General features: G+C 35.6%; 2 protein-coding genes across 3 annotated transcripts; one reads left to right on the forward strand and one right to left on the reverse strand.

Annotated features, from left to right (window-relative positions):
* The first annotated feature begins 2,750 nt into the window (after positions 1–2,750).
* Positions 2,751–14,328, forward strand: LOC133871369 (GCN5-related N-acetyltransferase 7, chloroplastic). Of its 2 annotated transcripts, none has more exons than XM_062308809.1 (5): positions 2,751–3,120; positions 4,045–4,200; positions 11,301–11,396; positions 12,660–12,780; positions 13,827–14,328. In XM_062308809.1, exons 1-5 carry the CDS (start codon positions 2,839–2,841, stop codon positions 13,994–13,996), a joined length of 825 nt encoding a protein of 274 aa, XP_062164793.1. In that variant the 5' UTR covers positions 2,751–2,838; the 3' UTR covers positions 13,997–14,328. The 2 variants fall into 2 exon arrangements, with proteins under 2 accessions (XP_062164793.1, XP_062164794.1); XM_062308810.1 differs by lacking the exon at positions 13,827–14,328 and adding an exon at positions 13,067–13,185.
* Positions 14,329–14,626: 298 nt separating this feature from the next.
* LOC133871618 (cation/H(+) antiporter 4-like) lies at positions 14,627–18,106 on the reverse strand. The gene is made up of 3 exons (XM_062309043.1): positions 17,897–18,106; positions 15,819–16,823; positions 14,627–15,736 (listed from the first exon to the last, which is right to left on the reverse strand). Exons 1-3 carry the CDS (start codon positions 18,104–18,106, stop codon positions 14,627–14,629), a joined length of 2,325 nt encoding a protein of 774 aa, XP_062165027.1.
* Between the last annotated feature and the right edge of the window lie 1,718 nt (positions 18,107–19,824).

The raw sequence follows: 19,824 nt of genomic DNA on the forward strand, positions 1-19,824 counted from the left end.
AAATGAATCACATGGTGCAAAAAATAAAGTCTTTAAACTATAAGAGAGTCAAACGTATTTAACCCTATTTTAAAATAAACTGAGATGTTCACATCTTCACATCTTCAGTTGTGTTTTGTTGTTTTCAAAATAAACTGGGACAACTTGATTTGCGAGAGAATTCACGATTTAGGAAACTGTTCGATATTCATCGGGAGCGATTCATCTATCTCATTTGGTTGTTCTAATGTTCAAGCTTTACAAAATCGTGTATTTTACACGCATGATTTGCTTAAGGATGTTCGCATCTTCAGTTGAGTTCTGATATTTTCAGAATAATTTGGGACGGCTTGATTTGAGAAAGAATTCACGATTTAGTTAACTTGTCGATATTCATTAGGAGCAACTCTACTGTCTCATTTTGCTGCTCTGATGTTCAAAGCTTTAGAGAATTGCATATATTAGGCCCATGATTTGCTTAAGGATGTCCACATCTTCAACTAAAGGGATGTTCACATCTTCAATTGTGTTTTGATGTTTTCTAAATAAACTTGGACAGTTGGACAGCTTGATTTGGGAGAGAATTCACAATTTGAGTAATTGGTAGATATTCATCGGGAGCAATTCATCTGGCTCATCTTGCTACTCTAAGCATCTCTAGCAATATTAGCTAAAGTAGCTATTGAAAAAGTAAAACTCTCTATTTTAATTACTGTTTTTTATTTATTTTTATTTTTTTAATATTCTCTCCAATAGATTCTCTATTTTACTATTTATTTTCTTTAAATATTATTTTATGTGGAAGAGAGTGAAAGAAAGAGGGAGAGAAAAAGTGTGAAGGAAGGAAAGGAAGAGAGAGAAACCAATAAAAAATTGTTTGTAGTGTGAATAGTGAGAGCATTTCCAATAGAATAAGTAAATAGTTCATAATTTGACTATTATAACCCATTATTCGTCTCTAGCATAATAGACAATTTTTTTTTTTTTTTATTATTTTTTTATTTTTCCTTCTAGCGTGAATAGTAAATAAACTTTTCTGTCAATTCACTATTCACACTTCAAATAATTTTTTTATTATTTTCTCTCTCACTTTCCTTCTCTATTTTTCTCTCTCCCTATTTCTTTCACACTTTTTTCTACACAAAATAATATTTAAATGCAATTAGAGAGTATAATAGAAAATCTGTTGAAGATAATATAGAAAAAATAGTAGCTAAAATAGAAAGTTATACTTTTTTAATAGCTACTTTGACTATTATTGCTGGAAATACTCTGGATAGACTGTTTTGCCTATTTACTATTTACATTAGAAGGAAAAATTATATTCTGCTGGAAACTAAAAATGACTCATAATAGTTACTATTTACACCTAGAAGTAAAAATTATATTTTACTGGAAACTAAAAATGGCTCATAATAGTCAAATTTGACTATTATGAGTCATTTGCCTATTCTGTTGGAAATGTTCTTACTATTCACAGAAGAAAAAAAAATCTATTATGCTTAAGATTAAAAATAGGTAGAAGAGTCCATTTACTATTCATACTACAAACAATTTTTTATTGTTTTCTCTTTCTCTCTCTTTCTTTCACTTTTTTTCACACAAAATAATATTTAAAGAAAATAAAGAGTAGAATAGAAAATCTGTTGTAGAGAGTATAAAAAAATAGTAAATAAAGTAGAGAATTATACTTTTTCAATAATTTTTTTGGCTATTATTACTAGAAATGCTTTTATAATTGAGTAATCTGATTTATTTTGAAGAATTTGATGGTTGAAAATATGACCGTCGGAAAAATAGTTGGAAAATAAAAAAAATTAACCATTAGAAAAAATATGATCATTGAGAAGATATAACTTTTAGAAAATATGATTGCTGAAAAAATATGACTTTTATAAAAGATGAAGGTTAGAAATAATAAAATATAAAAAATAATATTTAAAAGAGGTAGAAGAGAATAAATATTTATTATAATGGGTATTAAAAAATTATACTTTTAAATAAAATACTTCAAAGTCGTTGGAGATGCTCTTATTGACCGTTGACACGAGAGTATCCTACATGCAAAGTGAAAAAAATGGAGGGCTAAATACATATTTGTCTTATGTGCTTTATGACTTTTATTTTTTGCTCTTTCAGTTTTACTTTTTATCAAATTTGATACCTGTGGTATATGAAAAGATGGAAATGGTACCTCCGTCTGATTTCTCGTCCAAAACTAACGTCCACCCACGACATTTTCTGTTATGTTGTTGTCTGGATGTTGTTGGAAACGATGTGTAAAGAATTGAGTTCTGGGCTTCAAATTTTTAGGTACCCAATGACGTGGGTGGACGTTAGTTTTGGATGGAAAATTAGACGGAGGTACCATTTCCGTCTTTTCATATACCACATATACCAAAATTTGATAAAAAGTGAAACTGAGAGGGCAAAAAATAAAGGTAGTAAAGCACATGGGCAAATATGTATTTAACCCAAAAATGGAAGTAATTTTTTATTGAATAATGATTCAATGCCACCTAAATATACAATTTTTTACCACCTTGCCTATGTGGCAAGGTGGTCCTCCACTACTTTTTGAGTTTTTTTATTTTTTAAAAATAAATTAAGGTGAGGGACCACCTTGCCACATAGACAAAGTGGTGAAAAGTTGTATATTTAGGTGATAGTGAATCATTACTCTTTTTTATTAATGATATGGAAATTTTTTTTTTAATAGAAATAAAATGGAAGTAAGCAGAGACACCGACTGTAGATATAAAATAAAAACGAGAGGATATGAAAAGCGAAAAAAGAATGGAGCAGAGGTGCGCCAAGGAAGAGACAAAGCGCTGGTAATTTTTGGACATTCCACCGGAGATGGCGCTCCTCTCCTCTACTCCTTCTCTCTCCTTCGCCTCTCCCTCTCGCCCCGCAAACTCAAACTGCGGGCTCTCCTTCTTCACTTTCAACACCACCCAATTCTCTCGCCGCCAACGCCCAATCGCCTCATCTCACCTCTCCTCCACCCTCGACACGAATCCCATCGACAAGTCCTCCTTGAATTTAGCTGAGGCTTTCTCCGAAGAAGAGCTCTGGGCCGCCGCGTGCCTCCGCGTCCGCTCCTTCTACGAGTTCCGCCCCAGTGCCTACGGCATCCGTGTGAGTCCTAGACTTTCAGTTCATTTGTTTTGTTTTTTTGGGATACCGGGATTATTCAGAACAAAATTTGACTTTTGAGACGTGGGTTTTCTCTGTTTTGGTGTCATAGTCAACCTTTGAGTTTAAGCGCTAGTTTTAGCAAATTGATTGAATGGAACCAGAGATTTTTGGGTGTCTAATCTAATATATTGTTATGGAAATTTGGGTTGCAGTGGTTGATAAGTTAAGTTAGTTAATTTCTTGAGTTTATGCTCAGTTTTTTATGCGATTGGTAGTCCCTTGTCTTTATGAATTGAAAAAGAGAGTGAAACCATTATAAAATGGAGCCAAATGGACTGAATTCCTCGTGAAAAAAGCTTGTTAAGTTTCAATCAAGTTGCTTTAAGATAGTTGTTATTTGGTCCCAAAAAGAAGAAGAAGGCGCTTCGCAAAGAACTTCTGTTCAATGTCTAACTGTACAATAGTAAGCGCCCCACGTGCATCTTTTCGTCTTATGTATGGAAATCAAAATGGATATCCTATCACTTTTGGATTCCACTTGGTAATTGTTGTTGCTGTTATTTTTGTTGGTCTTTTCTGTAAGATTTGTGTCTAGGACCTATCTCGGGCCAAAACAAGCCTTGGTATTGCTAGTGAATCTTCTATTGTTTTTGGAGTTGTGATTGCTTTCCACCTTTCTCTTACCAAACTTGAAATGATTATGAATATTCTCTTTTCTCTGTTTATGAAGCTTATGATACCACTACAATCTCCTTTCCACTGATAGCATGTCTGGTTTTAAGCAGTCCGCTGCCTCAAGTTACAAGTTCCAAAATGCGATAAATAGTGCACATTTTGGAGTCACTTTCTTCTGCGTTTTTCTTCTTCTTTTACAGGAAACAGTATTATACTTAATGGCACTTTTTCCTTGTCAAGCTCTATTAGGATCATAGAAGGTACTTGGCTGAGCGTGAGTTTGAAGCACTAAAAGAACGCGTAGCTGGGATAAGAGAGGGCTTCAGAAGAGTTTCTTGCATAAATGCTACTCTTCCAATGTCACAGATATCAAACTTTGCAGATGATCTATGCTCTGAATGCAAGGTTTGTTTGCCTTTTCCTTTGATTGACCTGGCAAGCGCTTTCACCTTTTCAACTGTTTCTCTTGGGTTGTTGAATTTGTGTGCCCCATGTAGGGCATCCATACAAAGAATACTTAGCAGCAAAGCTTATCATCTTAGTGGACTCGATTGAGCTAGGTTTTGGGTTGGTTGGCTGTTTTGTGTCTTTGTCTGTGTATGATGGCAGATACTCTGTAATTTGGTTGTTCCAGAGACAAACAAACAAATTCGAAGACTTGTATTTTTTTAGTTTCTAATTATTTGAAATAATATGTGAATCGTATATGAAAGTGGTTAGTTAATGTTGGAATCTGTAAACAGATTTAAGTAACACTGCTGTATTAATTTAACTTCCAACTTCTGTCCTTCGAGGAAGCATGCCTTACTTTGGATTTTATTCGGCGCTAGACATGGACACGAACCCTCTTAACTCTCTCTCTCTCTCTCTCTCACACACACACACACACACACACACATCTTTGAATCATCACATGCACTAATTAAGCACCTCCTTAGATTTGAACGCCTTGTTGTTTCACATGTAATTAGCTTTGGACATCATGTTTTACTTGTAAATGGTATTTGATATATTACTTAGGCAAGAGTTTTGGTTTCTGACAATCCTAAATTAATAACTTTTGGTAGTTGAATAGTAGTCGAGGCTTTGATCATTACCTTTTTTGACTTTCTTAGTGTGGACTTTGGGTTACGAATAAAGATGTTTGTTTGATTGTAGCATATTGTCCTTGCTTTCAAGAAACACAAGTGAGCAAATTGCTTGTATGTTGAGAATGAAGCTGATCAATTTAGACTATCCTAGCTATTTAACAAGCATTAAGTATTCTCATTTGTTTTTGTTGTGCAATGTTTTCCCCCATTTTTTTTTTATTTGGTATGGGTGGTGTTAAAATATTAATTCAATGATTAAATTCACCATTTCTTATCAGCTTAAGCTCTTGGGATAAGTGGTGATTTAACATGGTATCAGAGCTTAAGTCTTAAGTTCAAACTTTAACTCTATAGTATATCCTCCATTTCAATTAAAATAGTCCACACTGGACAATTGTTAAAGTATTAATTAAATAATTAAATTTACCATCTCCTATTAATTTAAGCCATAAGAATAAATGGTGATTCAATAGGCGGAAAATATTAATCAATGGAAAATGATTTCTGAGTTGAGCAAAGTTCCTAAGGAAATTGGCTTATGCTCAATAGGTGTAAGCTATTTTTTGGAGCTTGTCTCCCCCTCTTTTCCCTGCCCATCTCTCTGAACCGCAACACCACCCACTTCTTAGAAGAACCTAGTTGTCCTTCTCCCCTTAATGTCACTTTTTTTTGCCTTTGCCCACCATCCCCTTTACAAAAAATACAGATCGATCTTTATTTGAAATAATTCAGAAAATATCTCAATTTCATCACATATTTAGATTAGCAAAGTTTTCTATCCAAACAACACAATTATAGTCACCAGAATCTAAGCAAGCATAAAGTGAATCAACACACAGATTTAACTAACAAAGTGAACTTTTTTGAAGAACTCTTCAAAAGAAAAATTACTTTAGGGGCCAACCAACTCCAAAGGTATCCACTATACAAGACTTATTTTACAAACTAGACAACTAACAAAACTTTTGTAATCCTAGACTCAGCTTGCAACCCTAGCAAACGACCCGTTTACCTTCTACCGTAGTGGCTCTAGAACCTATGGCCTTCTTTTACACGAATCTCTGTTACGAACAAATTTTGTCCGTTACAACCCAGAACTCTGGTGGCTAAAGGTTTTATGTGATTTAATTGCAACAAGAACAAGAGAGAGGTGGCTCAAAGTAGGCTCAAAGTGTTTAGTTTTTCTCTCCAAGGTTTTATGAATAGTAGCCTCACTTTATTAGAGAACCGTGCCTTAATAGACTTATATACGTAGGGTGAAACTCGGGTTTTAAAAGGTAAGTCGGTTGACCAAAATCTGTCGTAAGTTTGTTTGATCGAACTTAAGTGGGATTGATCTAATTTCTTGAAATAGATTTTCGTATTTCTATTGACAGACAGTTTGACCTAGTAAATGTTGGAATTAAGAAATTTTCGTGAAATACAAAATTGTAGCCTTTTTTGAATCAGCTTTCCAACGTCACCAAGATTGTTTTCATTTGATGTCATAATCAAAAGATAAGGTTATTTTAATCTGACTGATCTTTGCTGGACAACATTCATAAACTTGAATTTTTCATGTTTTGGACGGACTTTTACATTGTCTTAATCCTTATTGATTGGATCATAAATATGCACAATACATGCAAACATGCAGCAATAATAACAAAGTAAATATTGCAGTAAACAAAATAATTGCAAACCACAAATATAAGCACCCAACAATCAACACAATGATTTTTGGTGACAAAGTAGAAATCCTTTAAACACTTCAAAGGTAAAACCACTCTTGGAAGCCAAATCCAGAAAATCAATCATTAAAAAAGATTCAAAGTACATACATAGTAAACTTACAAACTCCCTTGTAAAATACTAAGATCATCTGTATACAGACAAACTCCTTGCTTACCTCCTTGCCCTCACCAGCTCCAACTCCTCACTGGCCAACCTTCTTTATATGATTTCCTTACCGACCCACCGATAAACTTCAAGCAGCTGAAGGTAATCAACGTATTGAAAGTACATATCTTGGTGAAGGTTTGTGGTTTGAAGAAACACTCCAAGAGAGATCTAACAACGGAAGTTTTTAACAAGGGCTCTCTTGGCACACAACAAAGGTTCAGCTTATCAACGTATTGAAACGTTTTGGAGGCTTAGACTTGGTCTACAAAAGACTACAGACATCCTTATAAAGAAAAGTGATGGAAAACCCTCACTTTTGCATGCGAGAAACAGAACAACATCATGCAGGAAAACAAGCGGTGTCGGATGTATAAATGCATCGTCAGGACAACTCTAGGGTTTCTTCAATAAATTCAATGAAAACATCGAGGCATCAGGACACCTTGCTGACAATGCTCTCGGGTAGGCTTTGGAATTCACCTTTCATGATTAGTGTCAGAGCTCTCACCAGGATTGTGTTTTTGGGTCGATTGAATCAACATTTCCTTCACATATATTTGACAGTCCTTTCTAACGGTCTTCTTGGGTAGGTTTCTGAAAGTCACTTAGCTTGAGTAGCGTCAGAACAATATCTAATGGTCTTTTGACGCTAATGTAAAAACTTCCAATTTTCAAAACCTAACTTTTTAAGCCAAAATACTTGGTTGTTTAGAAAGTTACAACCCTCGTTTTGATCACCGAAATGAGTCAATATCGAAAACCCAACACTTATCTCAAACCTAAACATTACAACCTAGATACCATATTTTGACACATGAATTTGCCAACACAAAAATAAAACCTAATAATCTCTCTCCCTTTGGTAATTATGTGACAAAACATATACACAAAAACTACAAGTCAATGAATTACAAAGCAATTATATCAAACTACTAAACTTGAAGTACTTTCTAATTCATTGATGAAACAATTCTATCTTCCTGAAACATTCACAAAACTATGGAATGCATAGAGAACAAGTAGAAGGATAAAATATCCGATAAGCAGATATTGAATATTTAATCAATGCAGTAAAAAATACAAATAACCAACCATCACATATCACAACAGAACACCAAAAACAACTACACTCCCCCTATCTAATTTCTCCTCATTTCTTTCACAAAATGACAAAAGGAAAGTCACAAACGAGACACAATGGGTGGACCAAAAACAATACTCCTAAATGCAAAGATCTAAACCCATGCAACTTAAACACCATAGACCTAAGGTCTACCTCACATGTCAAAAATCTAAAGTGAAAACAATACAATAGTCCTACAACCTAAGGAATATGACTTTACATAGAAAGATAATGATCTAGGGATGCCTAAAATGTATAAGCTAAATGAAATGCAATAAACACCTCAAGCAAAGCACACAAAAATTTGTAAATGGAAGCACAAAACAATAACTCCCCCTAAATCAAATACCAATTGACACTCAACCAAAACCTATTGATGCAAAAAAACCAAAATTTGACACTCAATATTTTAATCAACTCTAAAATGCACAACATATTTATTCATCAAAAAAAAAAAAAAATGCACAACATGTTTAAAAATGCTTGAGGAGGTAAAAAATTATGGATTCAATTTTTACACAAGGTATCATCATGAATTATAAAATGTAAAAAATGCCTGCGTGACGTGTGTGTGATCAATTGTCAACAAAGGAGTTTGAAACCTTAATTTTGTGAGGAGGTTAGGCATATGAAACCACATGTGCAAGATAGGTGCATTATAAGGACTAAAAACTCAAACTCACTAGGACTTAGGGACATCCATTTGTAATCCTAGTCCATTTGTAATGGTTGCCTTTTGTCTCATTGCGTGAATATTGACTTTTTCTATAAGAGCACATGAATCCCAATTTGTGATTATGTTGGTGTTCACCTTTTGTTATCTTTAAGAACATTGTTTTTTTCTATAGTGCACGTGTGCTTATAATGACTTGAGAGAGAGGTATGAAATTCAGTGCAAGTCCTAAGGTAATCTAGTATGGGGTCAATTTGGTCCTCCCAAATGCACTATCCCCATCAATTGCTCACACATGCGGCCGAATTCAAACTTCTCGCAATAAATTGTGCATAAAAATGGCAAGCATCATTTATAAATTAATCACCGATCTTTGAGGGAGGGTTGGGTATTAGGAACTTGTTGGTGTTCAGTCGTGCTCTCTTAGGTTAATGGTTGTGGTGCTCTGGGCTTGAGAGAGAGGCTTGGTGGAGAGTTGCGGTGGAATCTAAATTTGACAGTTCATGGGGCGGGTGGTGTTCTCTTGAGCCTTCTGGAGCGTTTGAGGTGGGGTTATGGAAGAATATCAGGAAATATTGGGAGAAATTTTCGTGTCAGACCATATTTGTGGTGGAAGATGGATCTAGGATTAGATTTTGGCATGATTAATGGTGTGGGGATGTGGCTCTAAAGGTAGCTTTTCTAGTTCTATATAGTATTGCTCGTGCAAAGGATGCTTCTGTTGCAGCTCACTTGGAGATTTTGGGTGGTTCCAACTAGTGGAATGTGAGCTTTACTAGAGCGGTGCATAATTGAGAGGTGGATGTCTTTGCCGCATTTCTCCAGGTGTTGCACTTAGCTGGAGTGAGAAGAGGAAGTGAAGATAAGTTGTGGTGGGTCCCCTTCAAAAGAGGGTTGTTTACGGTCAAATCCTTCTATTGCTCCTTGGTTTGTACTGAAGGTTGCCGCTTCTCTTGAAAGAGTATGTGGCTGACTCAGGCTCCATTGAGGGAGGCTTTATTTATTTTTGCGTGATCGGCAGCTCTAAATAAAATTCTTACCTTGGATAACCTCAGGTAGCGGCACGTCATTATAAAGGACAGATGTTGCATGTGTAAGAGGAATGAAGAGTCCGTGGACTACCTTCTTCTTCATTGTGACGTGGCTCATGCCATTTAGATTGCCTTTTTCAGTTGTTTTGGGTTTTGGGTTATGCCTAGACGTGTAGTCGATCTGTATGCTTGTTGGTGGACGTCTGGCAGTTTGCGTAGTGCGTGCCTTTTGTGATGTTTATGGAGGAAAATGAATGAAATAAGTTTTGAGGACTGAGAGAGGTCTTTAGAGGGGATTATATATTTATTTTTTAGAACTGTGTATCTGTGGATAGCTGCTTTGTGTCTCCTCTGACAATTAGTTATAATGATTTCCCTGTTCTTTTTGCTAATTCTAATCTGGTGTTTCTTTTTGTATATTTTCTGTGTACTTCTTATGATATTTGTCGATTATTTATAAAAAATAAACTAATCACGTTTCATGCACCATAAAAAAAAAAAAATGAATCCAATACACAAAACTCCTCTTGCATAATCAACATATAATGAATTCACATATGATTCATAAACATTAAGATCAAAAGAGGAATTACGCACTCAAATAGGACCCCCCTCTTTTTTTTTTTTTTCCTTTTTTTTTATTATTATTATTTTTTAATTAAAAAGTGAAAATATAAACATGAAAATACACACTACGGCGACCCCCACCCATACAAAGGAAAAAAGTTGCCTCCCTCCCATCGACGATGCCCTCTCCTCCTGTCACCTGCCATCCCCCTGCCCCATTGTAATCTTCCTCCACCCCCAACCCGTCACGATTACCCGCGTCTCTTTACATTGTAGCTCCCCAACAACTTCCCCCTCCTTTCATTCGTATTCACATAGGTGAGAATTATATAAAAATAAGAATAATATTGGAGTACTTTTAAAAAAAATAGAAATAGATTTATTTGGAATAATAAGAACATTACAGTTAAAATACTCATGAATACAGAACAGTAATAAACGCAAAGAGGAGGCATATAGATGGGCAGGGTATTAGTACATCTGTCATGGCTCCCCTTCCTCGGTGTTGTTGTGCCTCCATCCCGTTGTGCAAACTCTCACCTTTCCACTCCCCCCCCCCCCCAACTTGAGGCGTCTGTCATAGGCTCTCCTCACCTTTTGTGGATTTACTTTAAAAAAATTATTGGCAGCAGTATTTGGTGTTGTTCAGAAATTTTGAGTGGCTTCCAATAGCAATGGAAAATTATTTTTACCAATTAAACGATGTAAAACATTTTCAATACTATTTTTAAGGCCTCAACCAGACAATAGAAAATCAACGATTTTCCTGGAAAATATTTTGAATGAAAGCATTTTCTATCAGAAACTGATTTGCCTCGAAACAAATGATGTCTTATATTCTATAATTCTTAGGGGATTTGGTATTTTATTTGATTTTATATTCAATTATTTCAATGTATTCCTATATATTAGAAATTTTGATTAAATCCTATGTATTTGTGTCTTTTTTTTTTTTAGGATCATCACTACTAAATTTCCTCTGTTTTACTTATCAAAAAAAAAAAAATCCTGTGTTTCCTATTGTTAGGATGACATTATATACTGTGAAATTAAGAGTCATGTATACATGGAAATATATATGTTTCATGTGTCACCATGTGAAATTATTGTTATTCAATGTTTCATTTAATCTTTTGTAGTTTTCTGACAATGGAGAAGAACGAGTAGTAGTTGGGACTCTTGATCTTAACCAGTGCATTAGTCTTCCAGAGGAGATAACAGGAATGAAACCAGAGGTATTTGATCAGATTTCAGCTCTAACTTTCTGGATAGTATGCACATCTGTTGACATTTCTGGCTAGACTACATGCACTGTGTCATAACTAGCATGTTTCATAATGAAGATTGAGTTTTTTTCCCCGTATTTTAGTAATCTCTTTTGCTAACTTTAAAAGTTAAGCTGTTTCTGGATAAAATGCACGTTCCCTAGAAAGTTATCTTTTGCATCTTTTACCAAAGTGTTACTGTAACTTGTTAGGTACACACACACATTTATATTATATATACGTGTGCGTGTCAGTTTGTGTCTTGTTCCTTTCTACGTAATTTGTGCTTCAGTTTCTAAAATTTGCCAAGAGCACCAATTTCTTAATGAACTATCACAATTAGCCCCTCTTTCCTTTTTTTTTTTTTTTTTTTTTTTTTTTTTTTTTTTTTTCAATGGATCAGTTGTAAAAGAATTTCAAATATCTAAAACACTTGATTTAAGATAAAAACAAATTTTATGAATTTCGATTGATGCAATTGCTCCTACTTCCTGCTTTTACTGATTTGGACCTAAGGAAAAAGAAGAAGAAAAAAAGAAACAAAAAAAAGGGTGAAGATGTTTGAAATTAAGTTAAGAGTATGGCATCATAATCTAGTGTAGTTCCTATGCCACACGATTAATAAACTGGAGAATGAGAAAGAAAAGAATGCAATGTGGCTAAGTTTATGCCAAAGGTTTTGGAGTAGGAAATTATAATTTCTGTATGTAGCTTCATGAAGATTACATATACTAGCAATTTTCTTGTCTGTATTCTCTTCAATCATATGGAGTTGAGTTGCTTTTCACATAATGTCGCTGGCTGATCATGTTACCTTCATTGTCTTCATTTTTGATTGTTCACATTATTCTTATATTTTCATATAGTTAGTTAATAGTTAACATTATACTTTGCGAGGATACAGACTCCATTGGCAATTTCTTTCAGTATTTTGGATATTTTTATTTTGTCTCTAACTTTCCAATATAAAAAAACTTTCGATATATCTGATTTGGCTTCTAGTTTTTGAAAGAGACTGTTGACAATATTTGTGGCGGTTGGACTGTGTGTGCTGATTGGGCCATGCGTCACATGCAAGCCTCACCGGGTTTCACATGAAATGTGGAATCGGTGGGGTGTGGACCAATCAAAAGCGTGACAGTCTTAACCGGGGCAGGTTAAGTTTTCTAGCAGTCCTCATTCTTAGAACACAGCACAATAAGATAAATGAGCTTTCCTAATTCACTTGGACAGGGGATTGGAGCTGATTTTGCAAGGGCATACCTAAGCAATGTATGTGTTGCCAAGGAGTTGCACAGAAATGGTTTAGGTTATTGGCTCGTTGCAAAGTCAAAGATAGTTGCTCAAGATTGGGGTAAGGACCCACCTCTTATATTTACTATAACTTTCATTGTTGTCACTGAATTAGTTTAGCACCATTCATGCATGCTCTTTGTGTCTTGGTAACCATGCTCCTTGGAGTTAACTTATTTCATAGATGCCGATATCTATTTTGTACCTTATATTTACCCATCTGTAATTTTCGTTGTACTCCATGGAACTAGTAGATATTGGATCAATAGTCTTTCCCATCTTGATATATACTTTTCCTTTATTATGATGTTTATCCTTCACTTTGGCGGTACTTGTGAATGAAACAGCTTACTATCTAAAGGAACAGAAGAAAAGCTTGGAACATTTTGTAAAGTTCTTACTTTTGCTATACAAAGTTTCTCACATGAGTAGGGTAATATTATGCAACTGAGTAATCTGATTTTGGGTGAATTATTTCCTATAATTTGTTCTAATGTAAATGAAATTTTATTTTGTATGTTAGTTCTTATGTAATGAGTATTTATCTCGTATCTTATGCAAGCTAAAAATGGGAAAATACATCAAAATTCTTTTAAGCATGCATAATTGTATAAAATGGCTTGATGGCATTAACAGTTTTATGGGAATGCATACCCACTTATTCAAGAAGTTCACCAATTTTAACATATAGGAATACGGTGAAACTGTTTTCATGTATCTAAATAATTTATTTAATTTGGTTAGGTTCCTCTGAAGTTTCAACTACCAATATTACATTCTTCCTTTTCCCTTTTTTCGTTCATTATTTTTTGGGTGTTTTGTTGGGGTTAGTAATAAAATAGTAAAATGTTATTACTCTTTTTATAGCCGACTCCATTGATCTTGTTAGTTACTACCAATTTTAGATAGAGTGTATTTTTTTTTTTTTTCAATTTTCTCGGTTATGTTTTTCTTTCCTTTTCCCTTTTCCTTTTCTGGCTCTCAACATAGTACATTGAATTAGTCCTCTTTTTGTTGATTTATTTTTTTATCAATTGTTAATTGTGAGAGTGCTGAAAAGGATCAAGTTAACATACTAATTCTATTGGTTTTCTGGAATCCATTCAGGCATAACTGATCTGTATGTCCATGTAGCTGTTGACAATGAACCAGCAAAGAACTTATATATGAAAATTGGTTTTGTATATGAAGACGATGAGCCTGCCTGGAAAGCCAGATTTCTAGATAGGCCTCGAAGACTTCTTCTGTGGACTGGTCTCCCTGGTATACAGCTATGAATTACGATGTTTGTATATCATCATTTATCTCGTGCCATATTTGTTCTTTCTTATTCCTTGATATGCTCTTTTTGGTGATACCGATACGACCTTGTTTGTAGGATCTCAAAGGCTGTTTCTTTTCCCTTTTCTTTTCCTTCATATTTTTAACTGTAAATTTAACTTTAAATGACGTTTGGTCTGAAAAATTGATTACATTGCCATAGAATATGAACTTGAGTCTCGATGTAAGTAGTAGATGAAAAGCATGCCCACTTCTCCTTCTGATGAAACAGACTGATATATATTGTGATGAAATTGGAAATATCATGTTCACCTACTGGTTAATGCTATGGTTTGTATGAAGGTGCTATTTGCTAGATATGACTAGATTCAAAACTTGGCTGGTTCAGTTGGACATTTTCTGTGAGGTAGATTCTCTTATTCATAGTGAATGAACATGTTTAACTTCGGGCTTTGTTTAAATCAAATTAACATGGTTACCACATAAGAAGAGAAGAGACTTTATAGTTTGAAAATATCTTACATCAGCTATGCAAACATGTGTGAAAAAAATGGAGAAAGAGGATAACTACCTACGTTAAAAGTTGAATCTACATGTATGGGTTGCAAAATGGTTACATTCACTTGCTACACTGTCATCTGTTGTTGCACCACCAAGACTGAACATCTGCCATTGAAATCTGTTGAGGCAAGCATGTCTCCCATAACCCCTAGCTCTGGGAATTCGCTCCATTCATCAAAACCAATTGTAAGAGGGCTCTCCACGTTGTATCTTCTTCCAACTATGAAAAGGTCATATTCATCTACTATTTCTCTCAATCTCATTGCGGTCTCGGGTCCGTCGCTCACCATCTCCTCCATGTAAACTATATATTCTTCACCTGCAGAAGTGCTATACTTGAGGTCCTTCAGTACCTCTGAGTCCAGCATTTTATCCCAGTCAGTAATGCCTTCTTCACCCTCAGGAATCAGCCGTATCACAGTTAGGCAAATGGTAGAGTACTTGGCCATGCGTTTAGCCAAAGTCACTGCCTCTCTATCATCACGTCCTCCCAAGAAGACCATGGCAACATTGTATGACTCTAGCACGTTTGTTGTTGTTGAGCGCTTTATATGGCCACGGTTAACAAGGATTGCCACAGAGCAAGGCGCTCTCTCGAGAACACTACAATTTAGGGTCCTTAGCGTATTGTCTTCCAATTCAATAGACCCATCAATGGAGTATTTTCGATGGAATGGGAGGATTATAAGAGACGTAACTTTGTCGAGTGCAAGCATGCAGATGTCCTCGTACATTAGCTTGGATGGGGAGATGGCCGTGAAGGCATTCACAGTTACACTATCAGGATTGTTTCGCTGAAAATGACTGAACGAAAGAATGACGTCTTCGGAGTAGGAGCGGTTTGAAAGAGTCTTCTTCTGCATTTGGTGGGAAATGAAGACGGGCGAGGCTCTACCAATTAGCTCAATGAGGTGAAGAGCGTAAACAACAAGGGGGCTCTCTCTTGTTGGTGATACATTCTCAAGTAGGTTGATGATGGCGGGGATGTGTTCTGGTCTTTGGATGCAAGCAAGAATCTTTAGCTCTGCATTTGGTTTCTGATCAACTAAGTTTCTTCTCTGGTAGCCGGCATATTTCCTTGAAGGATCGTACAAGCGCGTAATTAGAATTGGCACGATGCTGGCAATAACGAGAATTGTGTACATTGCAATAGAGAAAATATCCGAGGATATGCTCTGCATTTAGTTAGGAAAATATTAGAGTTTGATGACAGGAAATGGAATAGAAGGGAAAGAAGAAAAGTGGGATTTAACGTACGTTAGTGGCTCTGTAAATGCTATAGGAGGCCATTTCGCAAACGCCTTTGCAACTCATAATGAGAGCTAGTGTGGTTGCATCCTTGATTGGCATCTTGCAATACAGTGCGGGCACCAAACAGGCTACAAACTTGGCAATGACAATAACGACTGTAATCATTGCATTGGGAACTGCCAATCGATTGTCATGATAAAAGTCTATGTCTGATAGATTCGCCTTCATCATGGTTATGGTTACAAAGAGTGGCAAAAGCACCCCGGAGACCATGCAATCCAGCTTGTGGACTAGAGTCGATCCCAGTGGCGGTCCGTCCGGTACGGCCAAACCCAAAATAAAAGGCCCGAACACCACCGACAGGCCAAACTTATTAGATACCAAAGCAGCACCCAACACTACTAGAATGATGATAAAAATGTAGAGGTCCCTCACAGGCCTGCCTTCAGGGGTCTGTCTCACTATCCAATACATAGCCGGCCGGGCAACAAACACAACAACTATGAAATACCCTACAACCATCCCAACATCCTGCAAAGCCCCTCTTCTGTCCCAATACGCAACTTTAGCCAATGAGAAACCAGAAACAAGAAACCCACTTAGCAGGTCACACACCACTGCTGTAGATAGTCCTAGTCGGCCGAGTTCAGAATTTACAATTTTGAGGTCACTTAGAAGGCAAGCAATGACCGGAAACGGCGTCGAAGCTTGTATCGCCGCTGCCATGATGATTTTCAGTCTATCGTCGCTGCTTAGAGGCATGGTGAGGACCTTCTGCGTTCCCATAGCAAGCAGAAAAGGCACTAACAGGGTCAAAGCACCAATACACATGGCCTTCCTTCCCGTTCTAAATATCATGCTCAGGTCCATTTTTACTCCCCCTAGAAATAGAAACAGTGTGTACCCTAACGAAGATATGATGCCGATCAAGTCTTGGCCTAAAACTGGGAACATGAAATCACGATAATCTTTTATGCGCCCAAGTAACTGAGGACCCAATATTAGGCCTGCCTGATTCATACATAAAAATCACATATTTTACTTGCATTTCTTCAAACCAAACAGTCTCATCTTTACAAGTGCAAAAAAAAAAAAAAAAAAAAAAAAGGTTCTTGAAGCAACAACTTGGTTACTACATCTTTCTCAATAATCAGAGGATAAAATCACAGCCGAATTCATATGAAAAATATGCATAAATTCTAAATATCGTGACATACTAGCCAGCGGTGCGCCACAAAGTCTTTCTAGATTGTCAGCTATTGACATTTAGAGTAGTATTACTCTTCACACCTATTTATCACATTTATTTCACACCGGCTGAAGTGACGTATTTTAAGTGGCTTCTCATGTTAGTTCCTTAGAAAAAAAGAAAGTAAAGACACGTCAGTCAGTGTGAATGGGTGTGATAAGTAGGTGTGAAGAGTAACATTATTCTAACATTTATGGAGCCTCTTATGGATGCCACCACGGTTTTTGCATCGTTGTGAATGTAAAATCATTAGATTACAAGGACACAAGAGGGAGAAAATATATCTTGCTTAATTTTTCTCAAATCGAATGTTTTTATTTTTTTCCCAAAATATATATAGTTTTCTATTTGTATTTTAATTTCCAAATTTCTTCCTCAAATAGGAAAATTATACGGGGCAACGATACATGCACTACAAGTGCACAACTCCAATGTACCTTGAAGTTGTACACTTGTTGTAATTTTAACATTACTCGTACAAAAAATTGTGAAGAAAAGATATTTAGAAAGGGAACACTATGCCATTTCCAGAAACAAAACAATTGAATCCTTATACATAGTTACATGGCCAAAAATTAAAAGCACGTAAAACCGTAGTATCCAAAAGACGATCAACAATTTTATTGTTTATATTATTAGCAATTTGTGCAGTAGATGTGAGAGACTCGGACAGATTGGCTCTATATGAGCAGTCTCATATTTGCTGTCCGAATCGTTAGCAATTCTGATAGAAAATTGTTGGGAATTTGAATCCTTATATCAAACCGTTTTTGTGGAAAGAAACAAAGAAATATATGTAATGAATGAGAATGACAAAAAGAAGGGCTTAACCTACCATCATTTCAGAGACAATCTTGGGCAGCCCAAATCTATGGAGAAGAAAATGGGAGGCTTGGGTGATGCTAAAAATGGCAATCATCTGCATTTCCAGCAGTGGCAAGGAAAAGTTATTGAGATGTAAAGTGGGATTCGCCCACACACCATCTGAATTAACGTCAGGTGGTATTGAAATGCAAAACTCCTTTGTCTCGATGCTTGAATTCATTTTCCGCCCGTCAGCTCGACAGAGAGACAGAGACAGAGACACAAACAGAGAGCAAATGTTTGAAGAATATTGAAGTAATAATTTTATAGAGAGAGAAACCCATCACCCCCGTTCATTATTTACCGGTAAATATGATACCGCGTTAGTTTTTACAGAAAATGGCAACAACTGTGCCGACAAATGACACAGTCATTCTCGTTGTATCAATGTCCCTCAAGAACTAATAACAGTTTTAATATCAATGGCTATAAATACTGTTGTTTGTTTGTCTGTTTCACTTCCCAAAGACTGTTCATTAAGGTTTTGTTGCTTTATAATTGTAATCAGATTTGTGAAATTATAATAAATATTATTGAATTTTGATTCAATGATAATTTTAAAAGCTACATTAATTTTTGAAAAGACACCAAAAAATAAATAAATAAATAAAGAAATTTAGAATTACTCATAAAAACAGCATAAATTCTGGGAAGACGTCATTGTAAGGGCATGAGATGATTATATATATATATATATATATGAGTGATTTGTCGGTTAATTAACTTAATTACTTTATAAATTGCACCTCCAAGGCCTTTTAAACAAATTGGTGCTTGTTTTAACTTCTGAATTATCAATTGCACCTGAGCTATGTCTCATTGATATCTTCCTGGATCAAGGATCAATATCCCTAAGAATTTTATCGAGTAGATTAAGCATGCTATTGATTCTGAGCTCGTTTGGATATAATATCCCTTAAAATACCAACATATATTCTATCTTCTTGGATCAATATCCCTTAGAATGGGCACTTTTAATTTAGGATGCTTTGAAATCATTGGCTAGAGTTACCAGTGCAGTCATGTATGGATGATGGTTACAACCTGTGACGTAGCTAATGGTGTGGGTCACTCGAGGTCGGATCCAGTGGGGCAACTAGCGGTGACTTGCTATGTACCTCACCGAGCCACCAGAATTGTACTAGAGGTCCTAAAGGACACACAAATCTTCTGTATATATGGTTAAACGTACGGGTGGGCCATGTGGAAACGGTTATGGACTATAAATAATTATGACTATTATATTATGCAATTCATTCACATGATTTTTTTTGCAATAAAGTACTATGCATGTTGCAGGCTAATAACGGAGATAACACTCACTAGTTTCTTCGAAACTCATGCTATTTCTTAAAGCACCCATTCTTATTGTTTATTTACAATTTAACCAAGCTCACTATGTGGGCTAAATTTCATTAGTGATTTACTTTCTACGTCGTGGGCTTACGTAATTACTTTTTTACTGGTAAAAAATATTTGTTTTTCAGTTTAGTAGGATTACCTCAGGATAATAGATTAGAGCTCTTCACAAGGCTGGAGACGCTGAGCAAAGGGCTTATAGAGGCTGATTTATGTATATCATTTGCATATAGATGTACTTGAGATGGTATTGTATAGTTGTAAGTATTTTGTATTGGAGGTTTTGGTTTGTGTTGATGATAAAAAAAAAAATGACACTAAGGCATCTAGTCTTTTCAGCTTAGATTAATATTTCATTTTTCATTGATTTTATTGTGATACTTGTCGTTGTAAGCAGTACTTTCAGATAATTACCAATTAATTATGTAGGAAGCGTTACCAGTAACACCTTGAATTAATTAATTTTGAGAGCGTTACATCTTACCTTTGTGATTGCCCACAAGCCACTCCCAACCCAATGAAGATGGCAATCCCCCTCCC

The sequence above is a fragment of the Alnus glutinosa genome, chromosome 6, assembly GCF_958979055.1.
Source record: "Alnus glutinosa chromosome 6, dhAlnGlut1.1, whole genome shotgun sequence".
Taxonomy (NCBI): domain Eukaryota; kingdom Viridiplantae; phylum Streptophyta; class Magnoliopsida; order Fagales; family Betulaceae; genus Alnus; species Alnus glutinosa.